General features: G+C 45.2%; 1 protein-coding gene across 4 annotated transcripts in view; it reads right to left on the bottom strand.

Moving 5' to 3' along the window:
• Positions 1-253: 253 nt before the first annotated feature.
• MARCHF3 (membrane associated ring-CH-type finger 3) overlaps positions 254-18,772 on the bottom strand; it is a 203,206-nt gene continuing 184,687 nt past the window's right edge. For all 4 annotated transcript variants that reach the window (XM_030193574.1, XM_030193571.1, XM_030193572.1 and 1 more), the window contains exons 4-5: positions 3,626-3,835; positions 254-735 (exon numbers count right to left, since the gene is read on the bottom strand). In XM_030193574.1, coding sequence (XP_030049434.1) covers positions 577-735; positions 3,626-3,835 — 369 coding nt within the window. In that variant the 3' untranslated portion in view covers positions 254-576. The remainder of the gene's footprint in view (positions 736-3,625; positions 3,836-18,772) is intronic.

The raw sequence follows: 18,772 nt of genomic DNA on the forward strand, positions 1-18,772 counted from the left end.
AGGATTGTCGACAGGAGGGTGGGCAAAGTTGGGGGGGCAGCTAAAATGTGCCCCCTCACCTCGGGCTCTGGACCCCCCTCCCACCGAAGTCTGGCTATGCCCCTGCTTGGGACAGCAGGGTGCCAATATAGCTAATGATGTCACCTCTTCTCAGATGTTAGCCTGACAACCTGAGGGCTGGGAATGCACAAGAATCCCTTTTCAGAAGCTGTGATCAATGCTGCTGCAACAACTCATGCTTACTCATCCCAGAAGAAAACAAAGCTCTTATCTTGTGAATTAAACATACTTTTAATATTTTAACAGTAGAAAGAAAAGTTGCATGGCTGAAATTGCCATGACAAGTGCCAGGTGTGAAACAGGTGTCCATAAGGCTTCAGAAAGTCTCAGCTGAATGAAAGTATCTGCAAGGTTAGCAAGTAACAGCCTCCTACAGCACCCAGGACTCCGGGCTGAAGCACCAGTCCTTTGAGAAACAGTTTCTGGATCAGCAGGGGGGATGATGTGGGCAGCAGAAAGCATGTGCCATTTAGTGCAAGAGCCCAGGAAGCAGCAGACCCTCCCCTCCCCAAGACATCAAACAATTGTCTCCTTGGAGTTCCTTTTCAATGAATGCAGGCCCAGCAAGGCTTGCTGTGTGGAAGGCAGACTCGCAGACTTTCGGCTGAGGAGTATCACTCTCTGATTAGTTCGACGCCATTCACTGTATAATCTACAGTGGTACCTAAATGACACCTGCAGAAGAGAACAAACCCAATGGTTACATTCAGTTTCTCTCTTAAAAACCTTTGTTTGCTGGCCTAAAGGAGGCACCATGCTCTTGATTAATTCAGTGAAGACTAATATTCTACCAGGGTTTCTGTTCCTGAAGTGACAGGATTCCTATTCCGCAAAACCGAACCAGGCTATTTCTAGATTTGTATGGATGAGAAATGGTGTCAGGCTAGGCAGAGATTTAATGCATAAGCATAACAAAAGACAGGGGCGACCTGGTCCTTCCACGTTTCAAGACTTGTTGTGGCACTGTACAAATCACAATGGGCAAAATCACTGGATAGAGATGGGGGAAACTCAACTTTGCTCTCCAGTCAGGTAAATGGCTCCTTGTGGTATAAAATGGGCGTAGCACATGATAACATGGGATTTTCCTGCAGACTAAGTCCATTTTTACCACAGCTATGAAATAGGCCTTTTTCTTTTTTAAATTTGTGCCGGTCCTTCACTAATTTTTCTATTAGCATGTGGGAACACTTGCTGCCTCCTGTGTAGAAGGTGGTAAATGCTCCTGCATTAACCAGTTAGCAAGTGCTAATGTGAATGCACTAGTTAGTTGGTGCTTCCATGCCCATTCCTCACTCATGCCACACCCCCTCTCAAAAAACTATTTTAAAAAATAGCATGTGATTGGCACCCACAACCAAAGAAATTACTACAGGATGCTTTAGTGTGTTCTGAAGTAGGCCTTTTTCAGCACACTAAGCCTGTATTAGAGCTTAGCACACCTTGGTAAAAGGGTCCCTAAGTTAGGTGGTGGTCTCCTTTTTGTACTATATCCCCCGTCACTTTTGCCCCCACAGGTTCTGCAGCCGAAATGGTTGCTAAGACTGCCATGGGAGGTCCCGGTGGCCATCTTGGGATTGGAAGCAGCATAAGCAGGAGCAAGAGTTGCTACTGCTTATGCTGCTTCCAATTCCAAGGTGGCCAGTGGGGACCGCCCATGGTAGTCTTGTGAGCCCGCTATGGGAATTCCTGTCAGCCATTTCGGCTGAGGAACCTGGGAGGGGGGGGGGGGGTGGGGAGTGACTGGAATCATTCTTGCCCAGAAGACACCACAAGACCACCAGGCTGTATAAAGCAAATGTAGGCCCAGGGAGGGTCTTATGGCTAGCCACTCCGGGAGTACCCGCCCTCTTCTGGGGCAGAGATTCAGTTTCAGCTGAAACCCAAATCTGGATTTTGGATCTCTTTCAGTGCCAAATCTGAAACTGAAATTTGGTTGGCCTCTAGTATCACTATATCACAAATCTAGAGATTAGTTTAAGCAGCGAGTGAAGTTTACATTGATTCTGTCCATGAAAAGTTTTATCCGTTTTGTATTTTATTAATATAATTTTGCCTTTTTTTGAATCTGGTACTGTTATCTTTTAAGTAAGATTGGGATAATAAAATCTGTTCACTTATGCCACATTCCATTGAAATACATTAATGTGGTTAAAATAAAAATATGTGGCTCAGTACAGCACTTCTTTGGGAAACAGTACCTGCTATCCAGGTAACAGCTGCTGACTAGGATAGTCAGAGACCATCTGAACAGTGCCATTGACTATTTTTACAAGCCACCTCTGCACGATGTGGATACTGCTATGGTGGTGGATGGAGCCAGGGCAGTCCTGGAACTTATCCGGATAGTGGTAATATACATCCGTTAGCTAGATAACTTACCTGGCTAGCAAACTGAATATTGTCATTATCTGGATAAGGCAGACTGTGAATGTCACAGTGGGGTATTTACATTAGAAGAAGTGCTAGCTGAAATGCAGGCAGCTGCATAGCGAGCGCCTCTGGAAGGCTGCACACAGGGATCCTAGGAGGACAGATGTCTCAGCAAATGTCATACTAACACTGGAAACTATTTTGGCTTTTGCGAGTTTTGTGGCTAGAACTGGAAGGGAGAGTGTGTTGTGTGAACTAAGTCTAGGATCTTCTTTATCATCTGCCAGCACTGTTAAGAGTAAAGCACTTCAAACGCTTACATAGAAAGATACACAGAGCAACATTTTTCAGTTTGCTTGATCTCTCCTCCCCCCCCCCCCCTAATGTTCAGACTTTTTAGTTTGTTTTATTAATATTTTTTAAACATGCAAAATGTTTTAGTTCATACTGGTTGGCTTCACAGCCACTGAGAGGGGGGAGGGCAGGGAGGACAAAATTCCCCGGGCCCGGGCCTCCAAGGGGGGCCCGGCGCCACAGTCCCACCCGCCCTCCGTCGTCGACTGTCTGCCCCTGCATTGAAATTGCAGTCTCACCTCCGTGAAAGCAGCGCTGTAGGCAGCAGAACACCTCCCTTCGGCCCTCCTTCCCTCCCTGTGTCCCGCCCTCGTCTGACGTAACTTCCGTGAGGGTGGGACAGAAGGAGGGAAGGAGAGCCAAAGGGAGGTGTTCTGTTGCCTGCAGCGCTGCTTACACGGAGGTGAGACTGCGATTTCAATACAGGGGGCCCGGCCTGGTGGTGGACGGAGGGGGGGAGCAGCGGTGACCTCGGGGGGGTGGGGGGGGTGGAGGGGGAGCAGTGGCTGCAGCGATCTCGGGGGGAGGGGGGGAGCGGTGGCAACCTCAGGCAGGGGTGGCGCCCCAGGCCAGGCCCAGTCTCTCGGTGGCCCTGGTTGGCTTAACATGTGTTAAACTGATTTAGAGTACCCTACATTTTTTAACGCACATCCCTATCCTTACATGTGTGCCATGAGGTCTTGCCTTTGCTGGTCTTCCTTTCCTCCTCCCACCCCTAGTATCAAAATCCTTCACAGCCAGAGACTAGAGCAGCACTACCCATAGAGAAGACAGAGGCTTTAGTGTCCTTCCTCCTTGCATCACTTTTATTTGAGCTACTAAACACCATCACACTTACTAGAGTCCAAAAGAGGTAAATAGTGAACAGTGCAACAGTGAGTGCGATGAGGCCGACGGCTTCCAGCTTGCTACTAAATTGCAGATGATCGACTGCCCCTCGCAGACAAAGCCATCCAGAAATGGTGGCGAGCGGCGTTATGAACAAGAAACACACCATGTCCCCGAAGAGTGTCCGCTTCTCATGCTGAGGACCTGGATTTTTAAGCCACTGCAGGAACAAAGGTAATAGAACACAGGTCAGCCAAGAGCACATTGGACAACAGATCACACACAACATTTCAAGATGCAGTCCAAGAACATTGGGCACCTCAGCCTTAGACTGTTATCTTCACAGCATAGCTTTATGTTTCCAAGTTAATTTTATTCAGGTCTGCCACTCCAGCTCACTGAACTAGTATAACTGTGTCATCAAAAATACATTAAGCCAGTGATTCCCAAACCTGGTCCTGGAGGCACCCCAGCCAGTCAGGTTTTCAGGATATCCACAATAAATATTCATGAGAGAGATTTATTTTATTTTTGTTACATTTCTACCCTGTGCTTTCCCACTCATGGCAGGCTCAATGCGGCTTACATATTGTATACAGGTACTTATTTGTACCTGGGGTAATGGAGGGTTAAGTGACTTGCCCAGAGTCACAAGGAGCTACCTGTGCCTGAAGTGGGAATCGAACTCAGTTCCCCAGGACCAAAGTCCACCACCCTAACCACTAGGCCACAATGCCTCCACTGCATGCAAATCCCACTCATGAATATTCATTATGGATAGCCTGAAAACCTGACTGGCTGGGGTGCCTCCAGGACCAGGTTTGGGAACCACTGCATTAAAGCACATGACACATTGGGAATTAAAGTGGTTGAGCCCCTCTCTCATTCCCTCACTCCCATCGCTTCACATACCCATTTTAGATTAAATCAGTGGTTTTGAACCCAGTCCTCGGGGACCACCTGGCTAGTTGGGTTTTCAGGATATCCACAATGAATATGCATGAGATGTATTAGAATGCGCTTCCTCCACTGCATGCAAATATCTCTCATGCATAGTCATTGTGGGATCCTGAAAACCTGACTGGCTAGGTAGTCCCCGAGGACTGGGTTGAAAACCACTTGACTAAACGGTTTGGCACAGGGATTCATTACGGGGTAATACTATAAAGTAGTGCTTACATTAAGAAGCCAGAATGGTGCACAATTAGCATCAATTTTGTAACGGCATTGAGGCACGCTTAACCCATTACAGAATACAAGCGCAAAACTGCTTTGGCACGCTGAAACATAGGTGTGGCCACTTATGCCAAATCAATGGCTGGCATAAGTTGCTGTGCCTAGGTGTGCCATGCACTATATATTGCATACATCGCATGGTGACACATCCATGACAAGCCTATGCTCCGCCCACAGGTATTGCCCACTTTTGGTTATGCACTGTGCAAGTTGCGTGCCAGCTTTATAGAACAGCGCCAAGCTCTTATGCAACTAATGGCACTAATCCCTCCCTTAAGTGTCACTATTCAACTTTGGTGTGCAATTGGTATTATGTCTAGCGTCTTCTTTATCATCTGACAGTACAGTTAAGAGTACAGCACTTCAAACGCTTACATAGGGATATACACAGAGCAACATTTTTCCGTTTGGTCTTCCACCCCTCCCCCAATGTTCAGACTTTTCACTTTGGTTTAGTAATATTTTTTTAAACACTCATTGAAATGTTTTAATTCACAATGGTTGACTTAACATGTGTTAAACTGATATTTACCTTCTAGAATAATCTTTGATGGGGGTAATTCTATTTACAGCACCATGTTAGGTGCAAAAACGGCAGATAATGGTAGGTAAACGTCATAACAGGAGCAAAATGGCAGGAAGGCACGAAAGTGCACTTAGGCACTATTTATAACTGGGCACCTAAGTATTTCTAAGTATCTCATTTCTAACTACAAAAGGGTGTTCCCCAGGGGAAGAAACTGGGCATTCCCACTATTCTTGCATGCACTTTATGGAATATCCACATTTCCAGGTGCAACTACTACATTTAGGTGATAGTAACATAGTAAATGACGACAGATAAAGTCCATCCAGTCTGCCCAACAACATAAACTCATTTTACATGGTATGTGATACTTTATATGTATACCTCAGTTTGATTTGTCCTTGCCTTTCTCAGGGCACAAACCGTAGAAGTCTGCCCAGTACTGTTCTTGTACTAAGTTTTGAAGCTAACATCAAAGCCCCTTAAAATTTACATTCCAGCCCACCCCTATCTATTCAGTCATGATGAGGGCATAGACCGTAGAAGTCTGTCCAGCTCCCGTTTTGTTTCCAATTACCGGCGTCACCACCCAATCTCCACTAAGATTCCACGGAACCGTTCCTTCTAAACAGGATTCCTTTGTGTTTATCCCATGCATGTTTGAATTCCATTACCATTTTTATCTCCACCACCTCCCGCGGGAGGGCATGCCACATATCCACCACCCTCTCCGTGAAAAATACTTCCTGGCATTAGTCCTGAGTCTGCCCCCCTTCAACCTCAATTCATGTCCTCTAGTTCTACCGCCTTCCCGTCTCCAGAAAAGGTTCATTTGCGGATTAATACCTTTCAAATATTTGAACGTCTGTATCAGATCACCCCTGTTTCTCCTTTCCTCCAAGGTAAACATGTTCAGGTCAGCAAGTCTCTCCTCATACGGTTTGCAACGCAAATCCCATACCATTTTCGTAGCTTTCTTTGCACTGCTTCCAGTCTTTTACATATTTAGCAAGATATGGCCTCCAAAACTGAACACAATACTCCAAGTGGGGCCTCACCAACGGCTTGTAGAAGGGCATCAACACCTCCTTTCTTTTGCTGGTTATGCCCCTCTCTAAGCAGCCTAGCATCCTTCTGGCAACGGCCATCGCCTTGTCGCATTGTTTCTTCACCTTCAGATCCTCCGACACCAACACCCCAAGGTCTCTCTCTCCTGAGTCGAGCTTACTAATCTCTCCCCTCCTATCCGGTATCTCTCTTTTGGGTTTCTGCACCCCAAGTGCATCACTCTACACTTCTTGGCATTAAAGTTTAACTGATGAACTGTTACAGAAACCACAAACTGTTTTAACATATTACCATCAAAAAAAATAATAAAAATAAAAATGAAAAAAATTTTCTTATATAATATTAATGTGTGCTCAGTTTTTTTGGTGTATTACAATGACCCAAAGGTTTGAGATGTATATAAACACCTTGCTAACATCATTGCACACCCTTCCTCCAACCTACTTATAGCATTCAGCAACAAAACAATATAATGGTAATATGTTAAAACAGTTTGTGGTTTCTGTAACAGTTCATCAATTGTGATATTAGAAACCGACCTTTATAGGATACCCAGAAATGTGGTTATTAAATTTTAACTGCCAGACCCTAGACCATTCTTCTAACGTTCGGAGATCCCTTCTCATCATTTCTACTCCCTCCAGGATATCCACTCTATCTATTTATTTATTTATTGCATTTGTATCCCACATTTTCCCACCTATTTGCGGGTTCAGTGTGGCTTACAATACATTGTAAATGATGGAATACGATTTGTTACAACTCGGTTATTGGTTACATTGTGAGGAGTTATGCAAGACAAAGTCAAAATATCGTTAAGGGAGTAAGAACAGAGGAAAAGAATAATGGAACAGTGGAGAGAGACAACGGGAAACTGATAGGGCAACAAACATTAGCAAGAGAATATTCGGTATACATTTTTTCTGTGAATGAAGGTATGAGTGTGGTAGAATTATGGGGGATAAGAATTCAGAAGTGAATGTATTGATGCATTCCTGAAATGAGTGTGGACTTCATGTGTTTTGATCCTTCGAGTAAATTTTATCAAAACTATGAGTCTTCAATAGTTTGCGGAAGTTGGTTAGTTCGTAGATCATTCTCAGGTTGCGTGACAATGTATTCCAGAATTGAGTGCTCATGTAAGAAAAGGTTGATGCGTGCAGTGTCTTGTATTTTATGCCTTTGCAATTAGGGAAGTGGAGGTTGAGGAAAGTTCGGGATGATCTTTTAGCGTTTCTGGGTGGTAAGTCTATTAAGTCAGACATGTAGGCTGGGGCTTCACCGTGAATGATTTTGTGGACTAATGCGCATACTTTAAAAGTAATGCGTTCTTTGAGTGGCTATTGGCTATTTTTGTGTCATCCGCAAAAAGGCACACTTTTCCTTCCAACCCTTCAGCAATATCTCCCACAAATATATTAAACAGAATAGGCCCCAGCACTTTCCCCCTGAGGAACTCCACTGCTCACCTTCCTTTCCTCCGAGCGTATTCCATTTCCCACCACCCTCTACCACCTGTCAGTCAACCAGTTTCTTATCCAGTTCACCACTTTCGGTCCTAAGTTCAACCCTTTCAGCTTATTCACGAGTCTTCTGTGGGGGACCGTATCAAAGGTTTTGCTGAAGTCCAAGTAGATTACATCTAGCGCACGTCCCTCATCCAGTTCTTTGGTCACCCAGTCAAAAAAAATCAATAAGATTCATTTGGCAGGATTTTCCTTTGGTAAAGAAAGCCATGTTGCCTCGGGTCCTGTAACCTTTCGGCTTCTAGAAAGTTAACTATCCGTTCTTTCAGCAGCGACTCCATTATTTTTCCTACCACCGATCAGTGGCGTAGCCAGACCTGACATTTTGGGTGGGCCCAGAGCTAATATGGGTGGGCACTATGTATGTAAGTTTGAGTAGTGTTTCTTAGAATACTACAAAATAATGCCTTAGAATGCATTTGATCATGAATTTCTAAGTAGTCTGCCCACCACTACTACTACTTATTTCTAAAGCGCTACTAGACGTACGCAGTGCTGTACACTTGAACATGAAGAGACAGTCCCTGCTCGACAGAGCTTACAATCTAATTAGGACAAACAGGACAAACAACAGATAAGGGAATATTAAAGTGAGGATGATAAAATAAGCTGCCCTGCATCAACATAAACCACATACATACTTAATAGAAAAAAAATATTTTTATATAGTTACATTATCCCGTATCTTAAACTTGACCAGACGCAAGTCTACTATAATGGCACCTGAACATATGACAAGATATCCACTAGCCATCCTGTAGCTAGGCAATAGCCCTACCCTACCCCCACCCCTCCCTGAAGCCCAACATCAGCCCTGTCCTAAGCCCTACCCATCCCCCGTCTTGCATCTCCCCTGCCCTTCCTAATCTCACCCCACCCCACCCCACCCCACCCCACCCCACCCCACCCCACCTTAAAGCACACTAGCATTAAATCTAAAACATTTTGTATTTTAATGTCCTGCGCATGCCAGAGCCCACCTCCACCCAGAAACCCACCTACATTAATACAAAACTTTTTTTTTTTTAATCCTGGGCTCTGCAGTACCCAAGCCCAGGTTAAAATAATTTTTTTAACGTTTTTGTATTTAATGTTGGTGGGTTTCTAGGTGGGGATAGGCTCTGCAGTGCCCAGGTTAAAATTAAAAAAGAGACCATCCACACCAACATGAAATCTACAACCTTTTTTTAAATTTTATTTTAACCTGGGCACTGAGCCTATCCCCACCCTGAAACCCAGCAACAGTCCTGCATTACACATAATGAAAATTAAAACATTTGTTTTTACCTGGGCTTGAACGTTGGTGTCTCAAACAACTATAGTTATGCACGTGGAGCAGAGCACTGCAGACTGGGCTGGATCCTGTACTTGGCCCTGTTTGAGGCAGCGGGGGAGGGCAAAAGATAAAAAAACGGATACAGCGGGATACTCGGGATCTTCCCAGGCTTTACACCGTCCCGCGGGGGAGTGCTGAGGCCCATCTGAGGCTGAAGTGACACAGCATCGTGCTGCTTTCACCGGTGTCTTCTGCCCTGTCCCCCAAGCGCCCCCTCCCCCCCGCAGCGTGAATGCGGCTTGTCGGACCCGGTCTCTCCCAACTGTGCCTGTGTTCCGCTGCCAGTGCTGAGATCCTCCTAGGATCTGACCCAGATTTGGGACGGGTCCTAGGAGGAGCTCAGTGCTGGCAGCGGTACACAGGCACAGTTGAAAGAGATCGGGCTCGACGAGTCGCATTCAATTTGCGGGGGAGGGAGGGGCCTCGAGGGGCAGGGCAGCAGGCACCGGTGAGAGTAGCTGCAGAGTGCAGACAAACCACTATGGCAGCAGCGGCATTAGCAGCCGCGATGCAGTCAGCTGATCCGGACCCGAGCACTGCAAAAAAAACGAGGTAGGACAATGCGCACGCTGCAGGCTCGTGGAGCTGAACTGAAAAGCTGTGCTTAACCGGCGCCTAGAAGATCGGCGCCAATTGGTGGCTCAGAGAAACTGGGTGGGCCTAAACCGAGATTGGGTGGGCCTGGGCCCATCCAGGCCCACCCGTAGCTACGCCCCTGCCACCGATGTGAGACTTTACCAGTCTGTAGTTTTCCACTTCTTCCCTGTCTCCACTTTTGTGAAGAGGGACCGTATCTGCTCGTCTCCAATCTCGTGGAACCTCTCCTGTCTCTAAAGCTCTATTAAATAAATCTTTAAGAGGTCCCGCCAGGACCTCTCTGAGCTCCTTCAGTATCCTGGGATATATCCCTTCCAGCCTCAAAGCTTTGTTCACCTTCAGATTCTCCAGCTGTTTATAAAATGGTGGGACCATTTACACCAGTCAGAGACATGGCATAAGTGGTCATACCTAAAGTTGGGTGCAGGAGTGTTTTATCACAGGTTTGGTGCAAAAATGTGCTATTACAGAATATTAGCTGAGTGCACAAATTTTGGGAGCCTGTGTTTTAGCGTCCATTATTGAATTGACTCTGAATATCTATATAAGTTCATGTTTTTTAGTTCAATATTTTTGTTGACTTTAAAATACAATACAGAAACAGCAACAGCTCATAATTTGGAAACTCCCTCCCCTCCCCTGTGACATAGTAATACAATACTGAGATGACATGGAAACTACACATTGCTAACTTAACATTGCTAACTTGACTAAGTATCAAATGGGGCCGAGTTCCACCACCCAGTCCTACTCAACTCACAATTACTTTTCTATTCAGACAAGATTGAAAAACAATTACCAGAAGCATATTGAAACAAACAACTTAGCTCTATCTCCTCCCCCCCCACCCCTGCAGATCATGAGGCAAGGCAGCTGATCTCAAAATCACAATCCTGTGCTTAAGCTCAACCTGTCTACCAAATGCATACTGAACCTGATTCCAAAACTGCTTCAAATTAGAAAGTCAAGCAACATATGAAACATGGATCCTGCAACACACTTGTGAGAAACCTGGCTTCAGGTTTATCCTCAGACAACTTTGGCACCCTTAAAGGGGTCCAGTGCGCTCTGTGAGCTACACAGAAGAGTAAATGTGTAATTGAAGCTGACAAGGACGACCTACATACTCGGATACAAAAATATTCCCACAAGGAATCAGAAAATTCTCCCAGACATATTCCAGTGCTCTGCACCTAAACATTTTCTTAAGCTTAACCATTCTATATATTGCAGACACCCTTTTAGCCATTCCAACAATCTTTAGGGAAAGGGGAAATGGGACTTGATATACCACCTTTCTGTGGTATTTTGCAACTACATTCAAAGTGGTTTACATACATACAGGTACTTATTTTGTACCTGGGGCAATGGAGAGTTAAGTGACTTGCCCAGAGTCACAAGGAGCTGCAGTGGGAATTGAACCCAGTTCCCCAGGATCAAAGTCCACTGCACTAACCACTAGGCTACTCCTCCACTCTTTAAATACTAAATCCTGGAGAGTCACGTGATGGGCTGAGGGAAGAGGTCGCATTCCTTTTCGCTCTCGGGTTCTCCCTCCCTCGAACCCTCCACAAACGGGATTGACTTGCTGAAAAACGAAGGAACGTAATCGGAAACAAAATTAAGACACATGGACTCTTATATCATCCGCGAAACTAGAGCGATGACGGGGAAAACAACAAAAAAAGAGCCAGAGAAGCAGCGAGGGGTCGGCGAAAACAAGATGGCGCCGAGCCCTGCGTCAGACTCGACGCCAAGGTTCCACCAGGCTCAACTCGAGCAGCTCACAGAAGCGGTAAAATCCGCTTTGGAACCGCAACTAACCCAGATTGCTGAAAGGCTAACAAGCGTAGAAACGAAACTTGGTGAAACAACAAAAAGAACGGGCGAACTTGAAGCACGTGTGTCGGAAGCGGAGGACGCCGCAGTTAGCGCTGTGGCGTCGTTGCAAGAGATACAAAAAGAATTGAAAGCACAGGCAATGAAAATGGATGATCTTGAAAATAGATCTCGAAGATCCAACTTGAGACTTATAGGTATCCCGGAGTCGATACCGGATCGGTCTCTGGCGGAACAATTAGAACGCTGGCTAAAATCAGAATTTGCCCTTTCTGACAGCATGGGCCCACTCTGCCTGGAAAGAGCTCACAGATTGGGGAAAAGACTTAATAATGGAACTCGACCAAGAGCAGTGATTGTTAAAGTACATAATTTTGTACATAAAGAAGAAATTCTAAGGGGAGCACGATTAAAATGGGATTCCTTAAATCTGGATGGAGTCAGTATTAAAGTGTTCCAAGACTATTCTCAGGCGTTACAGGAACGCAGGAAAGCTTTTACCCCGATTTGCAGACAACTTGCAGAGAGGAACCAACGGTTTTTGCTACTATATCCAGCGCAATTAAAAATCAACATGGACGGCACTTGGAGATCCTTTGGCTCTCCAAAAGAAGCTCAAGAAGCACTACAATTCCAGGATCATAAAAACTCTGAACAGGGGGGAAACAACAGTTGAAGAACATAGCATAACTCTTTGAGAGCTAGAAACTCAGTAATCTAAAGTTAAGTCTAAGTTGGACGCCAGAACGTTGGTTGAATAGCTAAATGTTGAATAGTAAGTACTATATGAAGTAATTTACAACGCTGTGTTTTTCCTGCAGAGAGAGATGAACAAGTTTGAAATGTGAGCTACTATATATGGCAAGTGTGGAGGGGGGAGGGAGGAGACCCTACCATCGTTGACTCAGCACACCTGATCTAAGATAAGAGAGGGGAGTGCAAGGTTGGAGTCAAGGGGGACAGGGGGGGGAGGGGAGGGGGGGCGGGAGAGAGGGGGGGATGGGAAGGAAAGTAAAGTGCAAGACTTTCTGGGACGCAAATAGAGAACAACACGCTGTTGGACACATAGAAAGGGGAAGGGTAACAGAACAGATCACTGGAGCCATGTGGTTAGATAGGAAGGAACACGGGTGGAGCTGGGCCCCGGGGTTCCTTACCAAAAAAAAAATTTCACCGCTACACGACAACTGGACATAGTAATGACTAAGCGCAATTTAGTTAGGTTCCTCACTTGGAATGTGGGAGGTATTTCATCCCCAATTAAAAGAACAAAAATTCTAGCAGCCCTTAAAAAACATAGAGCAGATGTAGCCTGCTTGCAGGAAACCCGTCTCAATACAGAAGAACATCAGAAACTGAAGCGGGCGTGGGTAGGAGAAGTCCATGCGATTCCAGCTGAGGGGAGGAGTAAAGGAATAGCTATTCTGATCCGCAAGGGATTAGTGGCCAAATCGGAAGTTATAGAAAGAGATTCTCAGGGGAGATATCTGATGATTCATCTATGGATTCAACATCGAGAATATATGCTGGTAGCACTGTATGGGCCAAATCTATTTGACAAATCATTCTATGAGCGGGTGGCCCGGCGATGTCTCATTCGCAGAGCTATCCCCCTAATTATAATGGGAGACTTTAACCTCGTAGCAGATCCAACATTAGATTGCTCAGCACCTAGACGGGCCAACAGGGGAGGTATGAGATCGAGAGCCCTTCCACAATTCATGCAATCACTAAATTTGGTGGATACGTGGCGGACTCTTCATCCAGACTCACGAGACTATACTCACTTGTCACGGGCACATGGCAGCTGGTCAAGGATAGATTACATTCTTGTAGATCAAAATATGTTTCATATGGTAGCAGACGCAGTAATAGGGCCAGAAGAGGTCTCAGATCACGCGATGACATGGATAGACTTGACAGATCCAGAATTATCTGGAGTCGGGGCGGGTTGGCGCTTTCCAACATACTTAGCCGCAGACACTGAATTTAAACGATATATACAAGATAGCTGGGAGGAATATGAAAAATTTAATGCAGCCCACAAAAGCCAGCCATCCTTGTTTTGGCAAGCAGCTAAAGCAGTATTAAGAGGGGCAATTATAGCCTTCACAGCTAAAAGAGAAAGGCGAACCACTAGAGCAATCACCAACCTAGAAAAAAGACTCCAAAAAGCAAAGCGTAGGTACATTAATAATCCCAATACATTCTTCAAAGAGCAAATGCAGTCAGCAAGAATAGCGTTAGATTCCCTCCTACAGGACCGAGCCTCTAGGGCATTAATACGTAGGAAATATCGGTTACAACGCTTTGGGAACAAATCGGGAGGCATGTTAGCACGCGTAATAAAAACTTGGGGAGGAAGCAGAGTAATAATGGCGGTCAAGGACAAGGAGGGCCATATTCAAAACCAAAGAGACAAGGTAGCGAAGGTGTTTCGAGATTTTTATCAAGACTTATACTCTACGCCAATGCCCCACTCTACAGACTCTATTAATCAATATCTAGAGCGGGCAGGGCTAACCAAGCTAGGAGAGATAGAGTTAGAGGAACTTAATTCACCAATAACAGGGAAGGAACTACAGGATATAATTAAAACGTTGCCTAAACACTCGGCTCCGGGGCCTGATGGGTTCTCTAGTGCATTCTACCAAATGTTAAACCAGCAAATAATAAGACCTCTTCTCTCATATTATGAAGAGGTGGTGGAACTGGGAGAATTCCCAATTTATGCTAATGAAGCGTTAATCACATTACTTTTAAAGCCAGGAAGAAAAGAAACTCAGGCAGACTCCTATAGGCCCATATCACTAATCAATGTGGATACAAAAATCATGGCCAAGCTTCTAGCGAACAGAATTCAGAGAGTGTTACCGGCATTAATAGAACCAGAGCAAGTGGGTTTTGTACGAAATAGGCACTCCGCAGTAAATGTGAGGCGCCTACTCATGGCAATGGGACAATGTAGTTGTACAGAAACAAAGGCAATCTTGGTGAGTCTGGATGCTGAGAAGGCGTTCGACAGAGTGGAATGGGAGTACATGTTTGCAGTGCTACAACACATAGGTGTCAAGGGATGGGCATATCAGGCGATTCAATCATTATACTCTGGCCCCACAGCTGCAGTACTGATCAATGGTTTAAGAACAACTCAATTTTCTATAGCAAGGGGCACGAGGCAGGGCTGTCCATTATCTCCGGCCCTCTTCCTCCTTTCGATAGAACCCCTGCTGAGGAGCCTGAAACGAGAAAGGGAGATAGCTGGGGTAGTGGTAGGGGGAGAGACTGTGAAAGCGTTAGCGTTTGCAGACGACTTATTGATAATGACCTCTAATCCAACAACGTCACTGAGTGTGCTGATAAGCAGGGTCTCCCAATTTGGTAAACTATCAGGCTTTAAAGTCAATCTAGAGAAATCTAGTGTTATGCACATCCAGACCAGCCCCGATGATATGCAGAGATTTAAATTCCCATTACGCAGAGCGGCAGGAACCATCAAGTATCTGGGGGTGCAGATCCCGAGCGACTTGTCCCAACTCTATAATCTGAATATTCAAAAACTGCTGACTGAAACAGCAACAAGGCTGGGTCATTGGCAGGGGCTACCTCTCTCTCTCGCAGGACGCATAGCGTTGTATAACATGATGATAGTCCCACGCTGGCTGTATATCTTTCAAGTTTTGCCATTGTACCTTTCTAGTAAAGATGAAAAGCAGTTGAATGCAATGTTAAGAAAATACCTCTGGCAGGGGAGAAGACCGCGACTGCCTCAGACAGTGATGGAGATACCAAAAGAATATGGGGGAATGGGAGTGCTGAGCATGCGGCATATGACGGTGGCCTGTGCAATGAGACACATCAATGACTGGTTCCGTAACACATCAGATTTTTCAGCGACTCAAATGGAGAAAAACTTATTAAAACCCCTTCACTTTAGTAGTGCCCTTCATGGTTTGGGTAAGAGAGCATTCCCAGTTTTGACGGCCACTAACATTCTACAGACTGCACAAAAAACCTGGAAGTGGATTTGCAGAATGCATCAATTCTCTTATAAAACTACTCCATACTTGACATTGAAGGGGAATCCAGACTTCCCTCCAGGAGATTTATACACGATGTTTAAACGCTGGGAAGACCAAGGAATAATTTATCTTCAACAAATACTAACAGAGGAAGGGAAACTAAAATCACCTACAGATCTTCAAAAGTCAAAGCTGATAACTCCGAAAGATTATTTTCACTATTGGCAGTTACAACATTATGTGTCTAGCCTGGAATGGGAAGACCTAACAGAAGATGTCCAAGTGGAAGTGGCGGAGGCATTCTCATTCAACTCTCAACAGAAAGTACCTTTGAAATACCATCACAGACACATCAAAGATCATAAACTGGAATTGGACTATGATAAATACGCTGGGGAATGGGAGATTGACTTGAATATTACAGTAACGTCTGACATGTTCAAAAGACATGTCCTGACAATCCAGCGATCCTCCTTACTATCAGCACATTGGGAGATGCAATATCGGTTTGCCCTCAGACTACACATTCCCCCACGGCGAGCGTTTCACATGGGAGCCTCCCCAGATGGAGAATGCCCCAAGTGTGGGAAGGAGGGAGCGACTTTGGGGCATATGTTCTGGCGTTGTGCACAGGTGGAGGAATTTTGGAAGATCATTTTGAGACAAGTCTCTAAATTGTGGGCTATAGATTGGCGATATTCCCCGTTGCTGCTATTTGGTAATCCTGAGGTGACAGCCCCGGTTCCGGGAGGCTGCATTGCATTCATAAACCGGGCCATAGTCATAGCGAAGGCATCAATTCTTGTAGATTGGCTTTCTCCAGATGGTCCCTTAGTACAGGTGTGGAGAATGAAAATGGTGGCTTTAATGCGTTTGGAAAGACAGATGTGTCAAGGCAAGCCAGAATCAGACTTGCAGCAATTCTTAAAGAAATGGAACCCATTTATACAGACATTACCACATGCTTCAAAGAGTTACAGTGGGGGAAATAAGTATTTGATCCCTTGCTGATTTTGTAAGTTTGCCCACTGACAAAGACATGAGCAGCCCATAATTGAAGGGTAGGTTATTGGTAACAGTGAGAGATAGCACATCACAAATTAAATCCGGAAAATCACATTGTGGAAAGTATATGAATTTATTTGCATTCTGCAGAGGGAAATAAGTATTTAATCCCTCTGGCAAACAAGACCTAATACTTGGTGGCAAAACCCTTGTTGGCAAGCACAGCGGTCAGACGTCTTCTGTAGTCGATGATGAGGTTTGCACACATGTCAGGAGGAATTTTGGTCCACTCCTCTTTGCAGATCATCTCTAAATCATTAAGAGTTCTGGGCTGTCGCTTGGCAACTCGCAGCTTCAGCTCCCTCCATAAGTTTTCAATGGGATTAAGGTCTGGTGACTGGCTAGGCCTCTCCATGACCCTAATGTGCTTCTTCCTGAGCCACTCCTTTGTTGCCTTGGCTGTATGTTTTGGGTCATTGTCGTGCTGGAAGACCCAGCCACGACCCATTTTTAAGGCCCTGGCGGAGGGAAGGAGGTTGTCACTCAGAATTGTACGGTACATGGCCCCACCCATTCTCCCATTGATGCGGTGAAGTAGTCCTGTGCCCTTAGCAGAGAAACACCCCCAAAACATAACATTTCCACCTCCATGCTTGACAGTGGGGACGGTGTTCTTTGGGTCATAGGCAGCATTTCTCTTCCTCCAAACACGGCGAGTTGAGTTCATGCCAAAGAGCTCAATTTTTTTAAATTTTGTAAAGTTTATTAAACAAACCTTATGAAAATTACATTACAGTGTCTCATACCGCATTCTGGTAACAACAATCATTCCTGTCTCTGAACCTCAGAATATCAACATACATATAATAAAGAATGTCTCCTCCTATGCCTCCTCCATTTTTCCCCCCCCCCCACCCTATTTCCCCCCCCCTCCCCCCCACTCCCGTTTCCTTAGTCTCTTTCATCCCCTAGTTCCCCTCCTTGTATCTCCCCCCCTTACAGTTCTTTCCCCACTATCCGATCAAGTTGTGACCATTCTTTAGCCTGGGCATTAAACCTCCCCCTCCGTTTATCTGTCAACTCCTCCATCCCCATTAATCCTTTAACCTTCCCAATCCAGTTATGTAGTGTAGGTCCCTTGTCTTGTTTCCAGAATGCCGCTACTATGGATTTTGCAGCCGCGAGGCCTAACCTCTTAATCCTTTGTCCCCATTTTTCTCCTTTCTGGTTCCCCCACCCCAATAAGCACCATTTTGGATCATATGGGAAATTAGTGTCTAGGGCCTCTGTCAATAATCCCGTAACTCCCTCCCAAAATTTCTGTATAAGCGCACACTCCCACCATATATGATAAAAAGTGCCTTTTTCCTCCTTGCATCGCCAGCATATATCTGAGGCTTCTGGGAACATTGCCTTTACTCTCTCCGGCGTATAGTACCATCTACTTAGTACTTTATATGCATTTTCTTTCAATAACACACATACCGAGGCTTTTTTAACCTCTCTGCATACTCTTCTCCACTCAGAGTCTGCCAGTTCCTGTTTCAGATCCCTCTCCCAGGTCAGCATATATTGATGTTTTATGAATTGTGACCCTCTTATATGATCATAAAGCCTAGATATTCCCTTTCCCCATAAATCGATCTTCCCCCATATGTCTTCCAGCTTTTCCTTTTCTACTAATTTATCTTTAATCCACCTTGTAGAAGTTATATAGTGTTTTACTTGCATATATGCGTAGATATCTGATGGTGGTAATTCATAGGCCTCCTGCAATTCTGCAAAGGGTTTAATCCCCTCTTCTGTCAACAGGTCTCGGAATCTAATCAGCCCTTTATGGAACCATGTTTTAAACACTCCACCCTGAATCCCAGCTGGGAAACCCGGGTCCTGTACGATCCAGGCGAATGTGGATTTAGTCCTAGATCCCCTAAGCCTATATTTTAGAGTGCCCCATAATTCTAAGAGATGTGATACAAATGGGTTTAGGGTAAGCCCCTTA

Source organism: Microcaecilia unicolor, chromosome 2 (genome assembly GCF_901765095.1).
Source record: "Microcaecilia unicolor chromosome 2, aMicUni1.1, whole genome shotgun sequence".
Taxonomy (NCBI): domain Eukaryota; kingdom Metazoa; phylum Chordata; class Amphibia; order Gymnophiona; family Siphonopidae; genus Microcaecilia; species Microcaecilia unicolor.